The 19,067-nt window shown below is 41.6% G+C and overlaps 1 protein-coding gene across 2 annotated transcripts in view; it reads right to left on the bottom strand.

Moving 5' to 3' along the window:
- Positions 1 to 735: 735 nt before the first annotated feature.
- Positions 736 to 19,067, bottom strand: part of LOC136697793 (potassium voltage-gated channel subfamily D member 3-like) — a 104,920-nt gene continuing 86,588 nt past the window's right edge. Inside the window, exons 3-7 of one of the 2 annotated variants that reach the window (XM_066673051.1) lie at positions 15,199 to 15,367; positions 9,505 to 9,606; positions 6,670 to 6,762; positions 4,906 to 5,147; positions 736 to 3,401 (exon numbers count right to left, since the gene is read on the bottom strand). In XM_066673051.1, the coding sequence (XP_066529148.1) occupies positions 3,197 to 3,401; positions 4,906 to 5,147; positions 6,670 to 6,762; positions 9,505 to 9,606; positions 15,199 to 15,367 (811 nt within the window). In that variant the 3' untranslated portion in view covers positions 736 to 3,196. The remainder of the gene's footprint in view (positions 3,402 to 4,905; positions 5,148 to 6,669; positions 6,763 to 9,504; positions 9,607 to 15,198; positions 15,368 to 19,067) is intronic. The other variant, XM_066673052.1, reaches the window with a different exon arrangement.

The following is a 19,067-nucleotide window of genomic DNA, read 5'->3' as shown; positions in this document are numbered from 1 at the left end:
GTGGGGGGGGGGGGGGGGGCTGTTAAAGCAACTGTGATGCTCATATCATCATTGTCCAAAGAAAAACATGTATCTGCATTTCTGATGATTTGTAATTTACTGCATAATTTGAACACAGCAGCTTTCCTTCACTCTGTGTGAAAATGTAATTGTGAATAGACCAATAGATGTGATTAAAAATGACTTGGAATGACTTCGGTTTAATGTTAAGAACTATTTTCCTTCTCCTATATAGCCACAATTTTGGAGATGTTTTTTTGGCAGATTCATACACACCGCATTCATTAACAGCATTTATAAGGGGTCTTAGATGTTCTGACTGCTCATTGTATATCGTACAGGCCCAATGCAAACTGAAATGCATTTCCAGTGAAGACTAATGACCATATTTAATTGTGGGTGTGTTATGTGTTATTTGTATATGTGTTATTTGTGTGTTATGAAGTTATAAATTCTACATTCCTGAACCAGCCATGTTTTTCCGCCTCAGAAACTCATGCACTCTTTCATTTGAGTTAATGGTGTTTGATTTGAAAAGCCTCTGACAAGAGCCAGGAACACTAGCGTATTTCACGAATTATAGTGTTCCACGTGCTTCTCATTCAGACTGTTCACCCATGCGGTTTTCATCATTTTCCAGAAGCTCTTCAAAGAACCAAACGCGATTTGTGTCGCAGAAGCCAAATCATACAAATCATATCTTATTCACATTTAATGAGTGAAAGTAATCACAGAAGACTCAGCCATTCCTTTGCGTCCTAATGCTGGGAACAAGGTTTTGATTCCATTGTCCAGGCGAGGTGAAGCCTAGAAACAATTCCGAAGGAACAAAGCTGAGAGAGAGTTGAGAGCATTTTGATGTTTTTCTTTTTTTTTTTCCTTCTATTTTTTTTTTTTTATAGGGCGCTTCTTACATAATTTCACAGGACAAAGTCATAAATTAGAAACAACATCTTACAGAATATGCACAAGACATCAAAAACAGGTTCCAAAGAAATGGAAAACAAGAGAAGACACGAGTGGGATTCTAATGAGGAACATTTCCACAGATACATGGTTTTGATCAACTGTCAGCGATTCCTTTTTTTTCTTTTTCTTTTTTTCTTTTGCAGTTCCATTGTGCCTTTTCCTTGAGAAAGAAGTTATGCTTTGATCGTCGCAGTTTTACAGAAAATGAGGCGAATGAAAAACAAAATGTAAACAATTGTACCGGATTCACAAAAGAGCATCAAAATTACTTCAAAATCAAACCGTCACTAAAGCTCTCAAACTGGTGATGACACCAAGGCATGCCACAAAATTGTGCATGCACAAAAGTAATATCAGTACACATTCTGGACATTTAAAGAAAAAAAAAACAAACAAACCAAAAAAAAAAAAAAACCCATAAAACATTAGGCCACTGATAAATCATTGGTAAATCAATGTGGATGTAACTTTTCAAAATGGTCAGTCATCGTCAGGTCTGGAACATGGCAGTTTGAGAATCAAGGCCTAGCTTTCAGTTCTCTGGCAGCATCTCTATTCACCTAAACAGCCACAATGAACATTCACATTAGACAGGGCTATGAAAATCTCTGTGCTCCTAATGGGCCATTTACCTTATTATTGGTAATACCGAAGATACTTCAAAATTTAACCACTGTACGGGTGCGAAGCCTAGTGACGGTGTAGAATGGACTCTGTCTAAAAGGAGGGAAAACTGACTTTCAGCAAGGAGAGAGAGAGGAAAAATGATAATGAAAAAAGTGAAAGATCGAAACACAATTTCTCCATTTCAGTACTGCTTTTATCAAATACTGCCCTTGTTGACTTCACTATTTCTCCTTGTTTGAGTCCTCTGCATCATTTTGAAGGCCTTTCCTTTGCTGAATTAGCACAACAATCAATAGGTGACATTTTGAAGGGACAAAGGATCAAATCAACATTCGTGCCCAATGTGAAAATGAGCACTAAAAGACTTTTGTTTACCAGGTTCAGAATGGGCAAATATAGCAAAGTAATCCCTGTCTTATGCAGTAAAATTGTTTCCATTGCTTTGTAGCTAGCAAACAAGTTAAGGAGCTAAGCTAGCAACAGAAATGGCAACATACCACAGTTGTCATTCTCAACATGAAGCCTAAACCATTCATTCATTCATTATCTGTAACCCTTATCCAGTTCAGGGTCACGGTGGGTCCAGAGCCTACCTGGAATCATTGGGCGCAAGGCGGGAATACACCCTGGAGGGGGCGCCAGTCCTTCACAGGGCAACACAGACAAACACCTACGGACACTTTTTTTTGAGTCGCCAATCCACCTACCAACGTGTGTTTTTGGACTGTGGGAGGAAACCGGGGCACCCGGAGGAAACCCACGCAGACACAGGGAGAACACATAATTATATATTTCCAAAGTTTATGTAAGTTACACTTACACATGACCATGTGCGGCATGGGGTATGTGAGGAGCATTTTTAAAGGAATGCTCTAGCCTTTGTTTAGATTATTTCCAGTGTGGTTGTCTGAAGCCAACTAACTGAAGGCCAGTTAGTTCCTCATTCTCGCTGGTGCTGAAATGGCCACTGGTGTAACGCAGGTAAGCTGCACACTTGAGGTAACTCAAGTCACTGTGGGCATATTTAAACCAGTACTGAAATGCAGGCAAAATATTTTTACTCAGAGTACACATTGAAAAGACTGAAACACCTTTCTAGACTAATCTGAATGGCAGGCCTCTCTCTGAGATATGTTTGACTGTAGTGTAATCTTGGCCAAATGTATTGTTTTACATGATCATACTTCTAACAGATTCCACTGGAACTTGTGAATATCACACAATATTGAACCACATTGATTTCCATTATGTGCTGTTGTGCGCCTATGGTGAGAGATGACAAATGACCAAACCGAAACGAAACATTTTACACTGACCGTCTGCAGCCTCCTCCACTTTAAACAGTGATCTTTTTTCCCTTCAGTCTCAAAACACTCCATGAACATCCGTCAGCCCACATTTTTCAAGTCAGAAGAGCGTAACTTATCTGGAGACCTGCGAAACACAGGCTGAAATCCAGTCATTTTCTTCTATGATCCAGGCATGTGTCAGAAGCTACAGCTCCTGTTATGTATCTACTTTGTGTCTCCACCTCTCTCAAGGCTCTGTTGGCCCCTTCACAGTTCTTCCCTGTCGTGTTGGTGGGAGTTTGGGTGTTGAGTCACAGGGCCGACACCTTGACAATGTTGGAGCTGGAGGTGGTGTTGATGGTCGGGATAGGGACAGGGTTTGCCGGACCGTGGCCGTCTCCGTCTGGTGGGAAGCCGGTTGGGGACGGAAGGCTGATGACCGCTGTGGTGATCTGCTGCCCCCTGCAGTTAATTCTGCTTCTCTCACTTGACTTCATGTTGAGACTGGAGCGAGCACTGGAGCCGTTTAATGAACAAGGAAAAGGCATTAGATGGGAATAAAGACGATTTCACAACTTTCCCTGTACACTTGTAGAAAAGTAACCTAGACGTGTTTGTGTCTGAAGTTTGCTTTGCTCACATACAACACATGATGTAAGTGGACACTCCATCGTTCAACCGTCATCAGACATTGTCCTAATTGCATTCAGCCACAAGAACAATGGTGAGGTCAGGTTGGAGATGTTGGATTACTTTTTGGATCTCAATTGCTTCTCATATTCATCACAGAGGAAGTGGATGGTGCCCTCTCACTGTAGAGAATGCAATTCCACTGCTTCAGAATCCAATGCTAGGACACTTTATACCTTTCAAACCTGGACGGTTGATTAAAGCCCGTAAATGTCAATAAAGCTTCTATTACTTGAGTTTTAAAACTCTAATGTAAAAGTAAAGAAGACTACTTAAGACACCAAACATGACTTGGGTGACTGACCACACGTGGGTTAAGGGGAAAATTGTGTAAGTGAGACTTTAATTGATTTGGCTGTAAGTAATAATGAAATCAGCTCAGCTTTTTCAACAGAAGAATACTGATGTAGGTTTGGGGCCTCATTTCAATACAGAATATGAAAGAAATTAATTATGAGTGTAATTTGCTTAAAAGTGTGTGGATGGATTCTAATTGTGAGCTGAAATTAAGCTCATTCATAGAGTTGGCTCCGCTGTAACTGACGTTTATGTATTCGGAATGTTTGAAAATACCCTCAAAAAAACAACAGGAACAGCACTTACTTGTATCACATCATTTGCTTTAAAACACACTGAAAAAAACAACATCCTGTAATAAAAGCATGCAGTAATTTGATATCATTTATCACTTGAAGCTAATAGAAATATGCAGAAAATCAGTCAAAAATGTAGATTCATTTTCAGTCAGAACAACATTAACGTTCCTGAGAGATTTGAACGTGATGTTATTGTTTGTTTTGTAGAAATCCTTTAGTTTTGCCATGTTTTGTTGCCTTTTTGTCAGTGAGACAAACAGAACAATACAGAATGTAAATACAAATGTGATTAGACAGTTATACTTAAAGAATGTTTTAACTAATTATACAATTTAAAAGTAACAAGTAACAAAAGAAAACAAAAAAGGCAACAACAAAACATGATGTTTTGGACAGCTCAACATGCTTGCAGGAGAACACTAACACTTACAGACGGTAAACGACAGTGAAGTAGCACATCCTCTAAATTAAATAAGGCATTGTGTCATCAAATTCTAGTCTAAAATTTCAGTTCATTTCTAAATTGAACATTCTGGATACAAAATAAAAATATACTGAAATATACAGCTCATGTTGTTTGTTTTATTTGTTTTTCAATATTTTAAATTCAAAGCAACCTGTAATTATGAATGAAATGGTGTTAACTGTTCTCTGTAGTTGTTGTGTACAAATACCACCGAAGTGCCCTTAAGTGTTACATAGGAGTGTAATAGGGGTCCTGCCCACACTCTCACCTTGTGCTGAGGCTGGGCTGGTCTCCACACTGGATGTGGATGGCGCTGAGCTCCTGTAGGCCCTGTGTGTGTGTGTGCGTGGTAGACAGGCTGGCATTGGGCAGGGGGATTCTCTTGCGGGAGCGGCGTGTGCAGCAGGTGCCAGTGAAGCCCTCTTGACTGGACAGAGACGGACTTCGTGAAAACTCAGCTCCCTCTATACAGTTCTGCTCATACAGCTGTTCATCCACAAACTCATGAGCCTAGGCACAGCACAGAGGAGAAAACATGCCTTTTCCCAACTTTCACACTTGTTTTTTTTTGTTTTGTTTGTTTCTTGTAGGCCTTAATTCAGCTTATTTTGTCTATAGAATACAGAGAGAGGGTGTGTTTTTTCTTGCCTAACTGCAATTCAATTCTGCTTGTTTCTTTGGCAGTTTACATTCTCAGAAAAAAAGGTGTGGTAGAGGTATATTATTGGTCACTAAAGGTACAAACTGTGTAAATATACCTTTAAAGGTACAACAGTGTTTAAAAGTCCAGTTTTGTTCCTTAAAGGTACATTACATTCTCTTCTTCAGAAGCAGAGATACATGTTTGTAGCCATTCATTGTAGAACTGCGTAGTATAAAATACATAATAAAAGTCCTGGAGATGAAACGGGGCGTATGAAATCAACAGAATTTTTAAATCTACAATTACAATAAAAATAAGGTGCAGTTATGTTCCCTAATTAAAAGTACAAATATGTGCCCTTGAGGGTACCACCACACTGACAAATTGTCTGACAGTGTATCACATAAATGTAGAACAGAAATGTGTCTCATTATCACTTTCACATACCGTTATCACTTTCAAATACTGGCACTTTTTCTAATACTGTGGTAAAGAGTGTTCTTGTCATAACCCAACCTTAGGATTAATTTATTTAGGATTTAGTGTCGCGGTGGGTCCAGAGCCTACCTGGAATAATTGGACACAAGGCGGGAATACACCCTGGAGGGGGCGCCAGTCCTTCACAGGGCAACACAGACACACACACTCACACTCACTTTTTGAGTCGCCAATCCACCTACCAACGTGTGTTTTTGGATTGTGGGAGGAAACCGGAACACCCGGAGGAAACCCAAGCGGACACAGGGAGAAGAAACCACACTCCTCACAGACAGTCACCCGGAGCGGGAATCGAACCCACAACCTCCAGGTCCCTGGAGCTGTGTGACTGCGACACTACCTGCTGCGCCTCTCTACATATACCTCTACATTATCTTCAGATATTTCCAATTAAATTCAATTTAAAATATACTTTGTAATCTTGTCCTTGACCATTTATAACGGTTCAGTGTAAAGATCAGTTATAACGTAGGTAACCGTATTGTTTATCAGTGACTCATCACACACAGGTAAATGTCTGATGATATAAGCCTGTTTTTTACACAATGTTAACTGATTAAAGTTACATTCTGTACATCAGCTAAAACAGTTCCTGAAGTTGCCCATAATCCTAAGAAGCTGCCAGCGGTTCAGCACTTATCAGCAGCTTTTAAATGAACCCTCACTAATCATATGCAGAATGTCATCAATAAACTTGCTAATGTTTAATATTTCAATTCCAAAACAACTTGAAATCATCACAGTTGGGTTGTCAGAGTTCTATCTGAGTAAGAGTTTAGTTCAACAGAAGCAGTTGTGACCGATACTGAGCAGAAATTGAAAGTGGATCATGCAAAAATACAGCATATGAACAGCTCTGTCACTTCTGTGGTAGTGTGCACTCAGGCTCACAGTAGTTTTCTCCAGGCAGTGCAGTAGGTGGTGGTGTTGGCTCTCCAACAGGGATGAGGTTTTGTTCATGTGCTGCTCCTCTTCTTCTGAACCCTGAGAAATACACACATAGAGACGTGTGTACTGACTGTACTAATACAAAACAAAAACCGACGCAACCAATCTAGGGTAGGGTTTATAGATGGGGATTATGTGAAAAATATTATTCCTTATTATACAGGCTTAATTTGGTCCTGAGATTTTTGTCTCCTTTGTGGAATACCCCATCTCTCTGGGGAAAAAAAGAAAGAGAATTACTTTTGTGCAACTTGTATCGTACATAGTGTTTACACAAGTATAATGTTACGTTTTCTCAGACGTAGATCTGTACTTATACTTAACCCAGTAAACAAGGAACGTCCCTGGACGTTCAAAATAGGTCTAAAAGTAGTCTGTCCGTCAAGGACATATTTTAGACGTCAATGGACGTCCAAAATCCATCTTAATAAGTTAGTTAAGTGGTGACCAATCGATAACGTCAGTGGACGTCCAAAATGCATTTTATACAAGTAATTTATTTCGGGACCAATTAATAACATCAATGGATGTCCAAAATACGTCTAATGGTCGTCTTTTCAATGTCTGTGAAGAGAACGTTGATTAGACGGCAGTCATTACGTTATTTCAACGTTGAATCAACGGCTAAATGTTTACTGGGAAATACTTACCAATACATTTCATTTTTGAGCCATTGTCACCACTTAGAGAACACTAGGCCTACACAGAATCATAGGCACTAGGCAGGGACACTCCCTGGACAGTTCGCCAGTCCATCACAGGCCATCTCGAGTATAATTTCTTAGGTTTAATTTGATATAATGCATGGTATGTGAACTGCTGAATAAACCACTGCTCACAGTTTTGTCAGGACTCTTGAATGTGGCACTGCTGTCTTGTTCAGCTTAACAAAGCTAGAGAAATGACGGTCATGACACACTTCTCCTAAAAGCATATGACATTTTGGTCATACTAAACACTCCATAGAGCAATATGTTTTGATTTAAAAATCACAGCCTATGAATTCTTTACCATCTCACTCCCTGAACCTGAAGGTTGCCTCAAGCTGTGTAGTTGAGTCTGTGAGACAGTGAATAACAAAGGACTTCTCCAGCACTGTCATGACATCTAGATTGGAATCTCTAAGAGTATAACGAGGCCACAGTAGCAACTTTCTTTCCAAATAGATTTCAGGCTCCCAAGGCCTTCATCGAGTCCCACGCAGCGGCGAGCCTCAGGAATGACATGCCTGTAATTCCAAGTGCCAAATCTCTGACAGCTTCATCACAACCCCTTGTAGAAAAATCAGCCACAAAACAGGGACAAACCCGCCTGCACCGAGGGGATTGCTGCCTCCTGACACCTTCGGCAGAGCTCCTTTTCCACGTGCCTGATATGACAGGAATGACAGAATCTGTGGCTGTCTGCCATCCTAGATAGTTATGCACAAAGCCACTCGGGAGGCGAAGAGCAAACACCAAAAGCCAGACGCCAAGCGCTGAGAGCAGTGGGACCCTTTTTTGTACAAACGCTGATGATTTTTTAATTAGAGGTAGGGTTTCCATTGGCTTTAATCTAGGGCTGAACTCACAGAAGATAAAGGGAAGATGAGGTCAGACAGAACGGCTGATTCCAGGCCTTTTGGATTTAGACAGACAAAGCCCTTTTTAAGTCAGCATCGCTTCTAATTAGGATGGAGGTGAGCGCGAGTTAAATCTGTCCTGATTTCATTAGTGTTCATCACGACTTCACCCTAGATGGGAGCATCAACAGAGCACAATAAAACGGTGTCACAGGCAGTGGGATTAGACAGAGTCAGGTTGGTCACTGAATGTTAGGTCTAGGATGGAAAAAAAATCATACAGCATTTCCACAAGTTTTAAAATCAGCAGCCCGGCAACTCATTACAGCACATTAGAGCTTTAATAAGGCATGAACGTTTGTCTGATTTGAGTCTATACCCAGAGAACATTCTGGAATGTACTCCCAACAAAATTGTCTAGTGTCACGGATATAATCTGAATTTGAACGTTGAATTCTCCCTGAACACATACACTCAAAAATAAAAACAAGTCAGGCTTACGTTAGCCTGACTGCAGTTTCAACACTGACCAAAAATTCTGGCCACAGTTCAACGAAAAGTTTGCCTAAACCCTGACAAAATTCTGTCTGAGGCAACAGAAGTCTGGCTTAATCCAAATGTAAGATGGCCATAGGTCAAATTAAACATTTTTCAATCCTCAATTATTAGTAACGAAGATAAGTAGAGATGGTAACTGACAGGAGATGAATGCATTGGATGTGGTAGAAGTATTTGTACATGTCCAGGGACTGCAGAAGGAAATTAGCTTGTTAGCTAACGCTGGTACAAAGCATATTTTCTCTGCATGGTCCAGTTAGTTCTCATTTGTTTTTATTGTTTTATTACATAACAATACTCTTTATTAATGTACCCTTATTGTAAAGAGTTACCAAAAGAACTGTCTGAAATCTACTACAGCTGACTTTGGCCCAAAATTGACTTGAACCCTGACTCTGTCGAAACTAAGTGAGATTAAATAAATCATTAAAATAGCAGGATGCTAACCAGGTCAAGCACAATGTCTCAGTGGAGCAACAGGTCAGTAGCAAATCTGGTCAGAAACATTTCAAATGCCAGCAAACACTACTGTATGCTTTAAAATATGGAGACGTTTCAACCCAACTCAGTGCAGTACCCAAAACAGGCTTGTCTGCTACATTAGCATATAAAGGAAAGCTTTGTTATACACCATTTCTGGGAGATGGGCAGGCTCTCACCGTCAGATCCAGGAGCTCGTTCAGGAGGCCGTTGCGTTTGCTCTGCAGGTAGGCGTTGGAGCTGCCCTTCTTGGCTATTCTTATCCGGGCCAGGCGGGCTTTCTGTGTGGGCAGAAAGGTCCAGTGTCAGACAGCCAGTAGGAAGAGTAATGAATTATCTACAGGGCTCCAATCCGCTGTCTCATCCATCCTTCACATGGCAGACAAACATTAGGCGCAGGTGAAGACTGCTAGTGCTTGGGCTTGTCTTGAGTTTTTCAATTACAGCCTACCTGTAAATACACTGTACATCAGTCATTTTAAGCCGAGTAGTGGGACATTTTTATTTTTAGAACTTTAAACTTCAGATATATTGGTATATGGGTTAAATATTTCAATTATCTGTTGCATAAGGTTGTAATTCATTAATTAATAGATATTGCAGCATTAAAGCTCTATGCCAAACGCTGTATGAATGACCAGAGATCTGATATTCTAGACGCTACAGGCTTGACTCTATACCTATTTTCTCTAACAGTAAATAAAATAAAGTACCTCACATTAAAATCCCACTGTCTACCAGCCACAGATGGTTGAGCAGCCAGTGTTACTGCACTCTAATGCGTATGAAAGGGTTGAATTTTATTTTTTTTTTTCTCTCCATTTCACAGTCTCCTTGATATGGAGCTCCATGCCCTCCAGGTTCCATTACAAAAACAGTATCAGGATTGGAACATCTGGGGGCTGAAATGAAAAGAGAACGATCTGCGATGGAGGAAATGGATGAGAAAATGGGAGAAGATCTCGCGAAGTGCCAGAGATAAGTCTTAAGTGCTTTTCTCATTCAAGGTGAGAGTCACGTCTTAAAGTCTGTCGCAAACTCTCTGGCAGCTGCGTGCTCACACACACACACACACACACACACTCCCCTGAGAGGTGTGAAGCCTCACTCCCGAAGGACGTCTTGCATCAGAGAAGCCATTTAGTGTGGGAAAACGTTTTGTTTCACAAAGATATTGAGGAAATATTCTCTGTCTCTGCAAATACACAGAGGAGGCTTTTGCTTTTTCACACATTTCCTCCATTTAATTTTGAAAAAAAAAAAAAAAAAAGAATTGTCAGTGACAAAAAGAAACAAAGATATATCTTTAAACTGTAGTCAATTGAAAGATTTACGGATTTTAATTACAGATGAGATTCAGAGCCTGGATACACCACTATATTTGGAGTGTATACGTTGGTTGAATAACACTGGAGAGATCTGCCATAACCATAGTTACGACACGCAGCTGGCTGTTTTGGTGCAGGTGTACGACTCTCCACACCTGGCCACTTGCCGGTGGCTAGACACACGATTGATTCATCCTCGAGTTTGAAATGTAATGTGACACATACATGAGCAGGAATCATTTGTGTGTGTATAACTCGGGTTTACCTGTTGATTAATATATACCTGTTCTTTCAAGGGCTGCTAATGCATTACCCAAACATTGGCTCCAATGGTTTTATATCGGAACCCAGTGATCTTCCAACCATGAAATAAGCTGGGTGGCCTGCCCAGAGAATTTCACCTGCCACTTGGCTTCACAAGATATGTACAGGGTAACATTAGTCTCATATTGTTGAATTTTTCTGTTATATGTGCTTTTTTTTTTTTTTTTTTTTGGCTAGTTCTTTTTCATATGCAAAAATCCACTAATCTCAGACGCCAACTTGAGCTCCAATCACTGGTTTAGGAGAGTGTATCAGAGTGTGTGACAAATGCCAGCTGGCTTGTGTCTGTGGATAGGCATCTAACATTATCTAATTACGTTAGGTTTCGATCATCACGTTTCTGCCTCTGGTCTATGAGGAATGTCAGAAGATCTCCCTGTGTTTGTGTGGGTTTCCTGGCACAGTCCAAAAACACATTTGTAGATGGACTAGCTATTCAGTGTTAGTGCGTGTGTGATTCTCTGTAATGGACTGGTGCATTATGGGACCATGGCGTGTTCCTGCCTTGTGCCCAGTGATTCTGGGTAGGCTCCGGACACTTGCAACCCTGAACAGGATGAAGTGGTTACAGACAATGAATGAATGAATGAGAGAAATACTGATGTGAATGGGTTTTTAAATAATAACATTTTGGCCCAATGAAACTACTCCCGTCCCTAATAGCTGTGCACTCTCAACCTTGTTTCACAAGCAGGGAAAATCAAATCTGGGTGAAATATTAAGAGGAAAAAAGTGTTAACATTCTGTATAAAATGTCTGCATGGGGCAGTGGTCAGTAGTTGGTTAACTGTTCCCTGGACTCCAGACATTTGGCCTCTGTGAACAATCGCATTCATTTTCATATGATTGCTGAGTTCGAGTGCTTGTTCACATCGCTGGACTCCACGAGTGACCCCTGAAACACCTCTGTGCCCATGTGCTCACACTTTGTTTGCTGTCTGACGCCCCCTGCCTGAACCATGTTTCTCTGGAAGCTGCACTTGACTTTGCTCTGCTATTACTGGCCTGACCTCTGGTCCATTAAGAGGGACCGCTGCACTCCGCTCATGGGGAGAGCGCCCACAATCAGCCTCCTCATTGGTCCAGCAAATTGGCCCCTGTGATTTGTGCAGTGATAAGAAAAAAGAAGTCGAATGTTGCGTGAGAGCACTCTGCTGAAGAATCAGAGCCACAGCCAAAGTCTACTAAAGTAAAAAAAAAAAGCAATAAAACAAAAACAATACAAAAGGAGTCCATTTTGAGCGAACGCTCAGACCCTCAGTGACCCTGACTGGGAGTAGTAGGCAGGGGCAAGAAATAGAGAGAGAGAGGGAGGTTAAGAAGTGGGAAATTGGAAGGCTTTGTTCTAGGTCATGTTTGTCTGTTAAGGTATGGAGTATCTGGACTGATGTTGCTGAGATTTGATTGGATACACAGCCAGGGGGATATAAAGCGCCCACAAGCCCCAGATGGCCTACTAATTGTAATGGGCATCTGAAGCGGCTCGCTGTTACAGCAGAATGAAGAAAGATGATGGGCGGAATTGTATGTGGATCCTCAATCACACGGCACAGGACCATGATGCATTGCTGCCTGGCTTGAAAGTAAAACCCTAGTGTGTTTCCGGGAATTCTGGGATGATATTAATTGGATTTATTATGGATTAAATGTATGTTGTCATTCACAAAAAAAGCTTGTAGCACTGGTACAGTGACATCACAGAACAGGGAGTTCATGCAGGCACTGCGCCAATAAGGCTCCTTGGGCAAGACTCCTAACGGTCTCTTGTGAACCGCTCTAAACAATAGCATCTGACACATGCCATAAGTGTAAAAGGCTGATAGTCCACAGTGTTACATGGGCACTTTTATCTCATTAATTTCAGGATTAAACAGACTCTGTATATAAATATATGTTCTCACCACTTTACATAGTATAGATTAAAACGGGAAGAAACATAATATAAAGCCACTACTTTGGAATGGCTAAACCCTTAAGGGGGCCGCAAAGATAGGATTTCTGTCTGACAGCCATGAACAGCACGACACAGAATTGATTCTTCCCACATTTTCCACTCCACTAACTGTCAGAACATAAATGAGCTTTGCTGAAGTGCGGGAAGCCATGTGTAAACTTGTTGAATTGATCATGGCTGTGACATCACAAATGTTGGGAATTACAAATTATGGACTGTAAGGAACGGGGAAATGGTATGTTTACGTAGTGAAATATTTTATTCTAAAACATTTATAAAGAAACTGGCCTACTTGCAGCAGACTAGGATTTATTTCCCAGTCTTAGTAAGAACTCTACTCAATACCTCGGGTGAGACTCCACGGATCTACAACACAATAAATACGGTAGGTCACTCCGGCTAAGAACATCTTCCAAATGCCATACCGTACAATAAACGGTTATATGTGATTTTAAAGGGGCCGTCCATGTCTACAACAGTTTTACCGTGATTTCAAGGAAACTACTGAAGAGTTCTATTGCTGTGGCTTTTCTTGACGTTAGGGACTGCTGCGTCTGTACTTTGAGCACTGGCAGGTGTGAAGGGTACACTGAATGACTTCCCCTTCCAATTCACCAACAAGGGCTTGTCGAGGGGAGCTATTTGTGGCAAGAGAGCACTATTAAGGACAAGCCGCCTCTGTCTCCCAAAACACATTCCGTCTTGCTTACATTCTCTGATTCGTCCATTCTCTCTGTCTCGCTCTCTCGTCTCCTCCCTCTCTCTCTGTGTGCAAGCTCGGTGCCTTCAAACCGCTTTTATGTGCCAGCTCTGAAAGGTCAGCTGCACCGTCGTTGGGCTGGAGAGCATTTGTTGTTATTTAAGCATAAGGTGAGCAGGTTGAGTGTCTACTGGGGGTTCGCAGTCAATAGGGAGAGTGGGGGGGCTGTATAATTCTTATGAATAAATGGGAACATAAACACACTTACTGGGTATCATACTTTCTATCTCGCCACTATACACGCTCTGGGGACTGGCTCACGGCAGGGCTTTGTTTGACTCTTTTAGCAGAAATTCTCAGTGAAAATAATTAGATTCTGCAGGAGGCACAACAAAACGTCCAATAAACAAACAATCCCACCTCAAGCTGATGCAAATGGTTGCATTATACAGCATTATTTTTTTTTTTTCACAGGGCTTCAGGGAAAATGCTTGGTAAAAGCATGTTAATTAGTAGGAATAAAAGAAATGTGGGTTTTCTGACCTTAAAAGGAATCACATGAGTAAATATGCATAATGTGAAGAGCTTCCTTTAGAGTAGGAAAGGATGTGATCCACACGATTCGTTCTGGTCTATGGATGCATTATTATTTATAAAGGAACATTAGGTAAAATTTTATTTTATTTATTTATGTATTTTTTGTTTTACACCTGTGGCTCTCCCAAGTGTTATTATATTTTACAGCACTGTATTGAAATCAGTGATGAAGGGGAAGGTGCTTTCCTACCCTCCTCCAAAAGTAACATAGTGCCGTTTCTGCAGTGCTGAGCCTAGGGTATCAATGCCCAAAGCACTATTCTCCTTATTACAGGTCACTGAAGTACCACAATGATTTTGAACCTGTGAATTGAAGGTAAAAATATTACATAGTAACATATGTGCTATGAAAACTTAAATGTTCTAGTATTCAAAACAAGAGAATGTTTAGAATAATAAACAGATAAACAAGGAAATGGAAAAAAGAAGGAAGCTACACTGTGATCTGAGATATACAGTAAATAAACAGAGAGCAAAAGCTGAAAGCTGAAGTCCATGCAGAATTTTTGAAACAATGCGCTAGTGAGTGAGAGAGTCATCTATGAACCGTTTACACACCTGTGAGCTCTTGATGAACAAAGGCCTCATTCATCTAAATGACAAAAAAACCTCACCTGCTGACCACCATCAGTCCTATTTGTCCTTCATCAAAAGAGGCCATCACTCATCAAAAATTTTCGCCACCACCATTAAGCTAATGATCCTTTGCATGAGTGGCCGTTTGGTGGTGCGTATCGCCGGCCGGTCCAAGGGCATGCACCCGGCCGTGGTCCACTGTGCCAGTCCCAGTTTTGCAGCACATGCCAGGTGTTAGTCGCTCGTCTGGGGGCAGCTGGGCTCTTTCTCTCGCACTCTCTCTCTTTCACTCATACGCACATCTCCAAACTCATGCACGCTCGGACACACACCGGCCAGCCTTTGTCACCCCGTTAGTGCAGCAAAGCTGAGCGACTAAGCTAAAGGTGTTCACCTGTACCTTCTGAGCACGCCGCTTGTCTGCTCTCTGGTTCTGGTGATAGATTCGGCTAAAGTTGGACACGATGACAGGCACAGGCAAGGCTATTACCAGCACCCCGCTCAGGGAGCAGATGGAGCCGAATATCTTCCCTGCGATCGTCTTAGGCACCATGTCTCCGTAACTGGAGGGAAGAGTGGAAAAAGAGAAGAATAGCAGAGGGAAAGACAGATGAAAGACACAGAGAGGGGGTGGGGGGGGGGGGTGCAAACACAAAGAAGACATTAGCTGCAGTTAATGTCACAGGATCCCCCCCCCCTACAGCTCATAGGAGTTACATATGATTTTAAAAGACACACAATGCACCCTTAAGTCAGAAGACACTTCAGACTTCTGTATTGACAGCTCAAGGCAGTGCTACTTTTGCATGCCACGACCAGTCACCACCACAGTTCCACGCTTATTATTATAATTCAATTACACATGAACAAGAAGCTGCGAAAAGCTACAGCACAGGTGGGTAGAGAGGCAGGGAGATAGGCCGCTATCTGCATGGCCCAGACCCAGTCTAACAAAGCCTGCCAGCCATCTCCCATGCCAGCCACTGACTGGGGACATCTGTGAAGGGCCATAAGCTCTGAGGAACCAACAGCTTTATCGGAGTTGTCAGGTACAAACCAGTGCGGAGTTGTGCCAGTGGGGCCAACTTGTTGAAAAACGGGCCAGAATAGGCTTGGGAGAGTCCTGAATCAAGCTGTATGTTACTATGAGTGGCTGCTTAAATCGTCTAGACATAAGCATGTTTCTTAAGTCAAAATAGAGGTCCAGCAAAGAGAATTTCTGGAAGGGAAATCTTAAAAGACACCACACAACTGTTCACAGAGCACATTATAATCATAGGATGGTGCTAATATTCAGATTAGTTATACTAGCACATGACCTGCGTATTGACCACCCCTCCCGCCCCCCACTGATCTGAAATTAAGGCTATAGCAAGAAGCTTGGCCTGTATAGAGTTGAGCACTTACATCTATAGCACTTGTTAATTTGCTGATTGTATCAGTTGTTGAAAATGGAGTTTTATAGTTGTATTTTAAGGATAAAGATAAGACCCTGTACTCTGCATATTGCTGCATTTACAGTACAAAAATTACTTGACAATAATCTGGACAAAGGATGTTACAATTGTAAAATCAGACAAAGCAACTGCGGAACATCCAGGGTGTGTTCAGAAGAGCTCAGTGTCTATAATCTGTGGTCCATACGAATCCAGGTTCACGAAGCACGTGAACCATGGGTCAATCACCATCAAGGTTAAACTGGTACCACTTTAGAATTAGACAAGGTACATAAACGGTTCAAATTCTGTGTATTATTAATATTTGTGGGGCGGCACGTAGGAGCAGCAGGTAGTGTCGCAGTCACACAGCTCCAGGGGCCTGGAGGTTGTGGGTTAGATTCTCGCTCCGGGTGACTGTCTGTGAGGAGTTGGTGTGTTCTCCCTGTGTCCGCGTGGGTTACCTCCGGGTGCTCCAGTTTCCTCTCACAGTTCAAAAACACACGTTGCAGGTGGATTGGCGACTCAAAAGTGTCCGTAGGTGTGAATGTGTGTGTGTCTGTGTTGCCCTGTGAAGGACTGGCACCCCCTCCAGGGTGTATTCCCGCCTTGCGCCCAATGATTCCAGGTAGGCTCTGGACCCACCGCGACCCTGAATTGGATAAGCGGTTACAGAGAACGAATTAATTAATTAATTAATTAATATTTGTTAACTATGTCCTTAATATGTTGATAGTTATTAAAAATCAGTTATAACACATACAAAGAAAGGGCAACTGTGACCTGCTCTTTGCCAAATAGTGAACCCACATCCATCTACACCGTTAAACCTCAGATCTTGCCAAATACTGACCTTACTTTGTCTTCTCCATCAGTCGACATGAACCCTTTCAGCACCAGCACGTATTTGTTAATACCTTTGACCATTTAATGAGTGTCTTTTCAGACACTGATGAATACGTGGTGGACTTTAAAATGTGAAATGACTAAATTCACATCCTCGGGTCTGAGCTTATTCTTTACATTGATATTTTCAGTAAGTTCTGACACTTTAAATATTAGACAAAAAGAGGTCACTGTCGCACTTCCTAACTCTGTGTTACTATTAATTGTTATTATTAATTAATATTAATGTCTGTAAAAAGTGTTTACAACGTAGTAAATAACCATATAATAAACCATATATTAACCTTTATAAGTGTAGTCTTATTTTAAAATGGTAGCGTTAAACGTAACTGCGTGGAATACAGTTTTACTGCCGCAGTTAATAGTTACAGTAATAATTCCCTAAATCTCAGTGAAGAGCTGTAAATATACAGAGAGAGCAGCTGTGTTTTAGGTGAACGGAGTGTACAAAACCATTATGAATTGTAAACTGTGTGCCAAGTGCCAGTGATATCAAGCGTGGCGCTTACTGTGGGGTTGTCAGAGAGCACAGTTCTATCCTTTAAAGGCGTTACAAAGGGTTCTTTTAGCGATCTCACAGGACCACTTTTGATTCCATAAAGCACACTTTTTATTTAGGAGCTGTGTGAATGTGAAGGACCCTTTAAAAGTTTAAAACCCATTTAAATGTATTAGTGAAAATGTTTCTTTATGGAATCAAATGTGGCATCGCTATTAACTTAATAAAGGTCCTTGTTAGCTCAGCTTGTGACGACATTCGTGTGTGTGTGTGATTACACACCACTAATGTCTAGCTGTTCCTTATATCATTCATTACACATCCACTGAAGTTGCTCTCATGTATTATAGTTCTAGATAAGTTGTCTTACCTTGTCCGTTTGCCAAAACCTTGTTGGTATGTTTCCAGCTGCTCTGATATTCACAATATTGTACTACATCTTTCAAGCAAGACATTATTCTCCGATCTATGCATTGATCTCCTTTACCCTGCCATAACTGGCGATAATTGCCAGTGTGCAATTTGGCCCACGCTTGTCAGACTTTTTAATGAGGCTGATGACAGGACGCCGGTCACTAACATGAGCCCTCACCAACATGATCCAGAGGTATAACATATTCCATTGGTAAATGAATCATCAACATGCTCTATCTTCCATTTGATTCTGCTGTGCTATCTTCACGCTCACTGCACTAAAGTAATGGTATCCCATTACTCTGCCAGGAGTTGTCTGAATTTCAAAATGTCCCCCGATTATTTGCAAGAGAGAGCACGAATGTGTGACATGATTAATTATGGATTTGCCTCAGTGGGTCCATTCCTTGGCTTCAGAGTCACAAATAAATATACAAACAGCTCCATTCGAACCAAACGATGGGTGGACGGGTGACCCTGGAGTAAGTCAACGGTGCGATGAGTAATCCATCAATCTCAGCTGCTGTGATTCCCTATGGAAGACACAAGCAATGCAGTGGGAGAGATAAGCACACTTAATGAGACCGTTTCCTCCTGTGATACTTCAGATTGAGCTACGTGCCATGTATCTATTTCAATTAAAAACTCCTGTGTGCTTGACTTAATCTTGATCCTCTTTCAAAGCTCCAAGACTCATATTCAGCCTGTACCCTCGCTTGCTCCGTCCGTTTACTCTTCATTGATTTTCTGGGCTGTGTGCAGGATGGGACTCGAAGGCAGGCCATATGCTGCAGGCTGCAGGGCCCAAGGGAGTGCTCAGAGAAGTGGGCTTTCAACCTCCCTCTCCGACTCCCACGTTTTCGCCTGCATTGATATTCCCTTTGAATAATGGCCTCACATGTGCACACTGCCGCTTCTAAGTTCACCTACCATGCACTAGCCACTGGCTGTCAGACAGAGCCTATTAGATAAGCTCTTCTTGCACAACTCGCCCATTGGGTGTCCAGG

This window comes from Hoplias malabaricus, chromosome 5, assembly GCF_029633855.1.
Source record: "Hoplias malabaricus isolate fHopMal1 chromosome 5, fHopMal1.hap1, whole genome shotgun sequence".
NCBI lineage: Eukaryota > Metazoa > Chordata > Actinopteri > Characiformes > Erythrinidae > Hoplias > Hoplias malabaricus.
The sequence above is the reverse complement of the archived record's forward strand: the minus strand, read 5'-3'. Positions and strand labels throughout refer to the sequence as shown.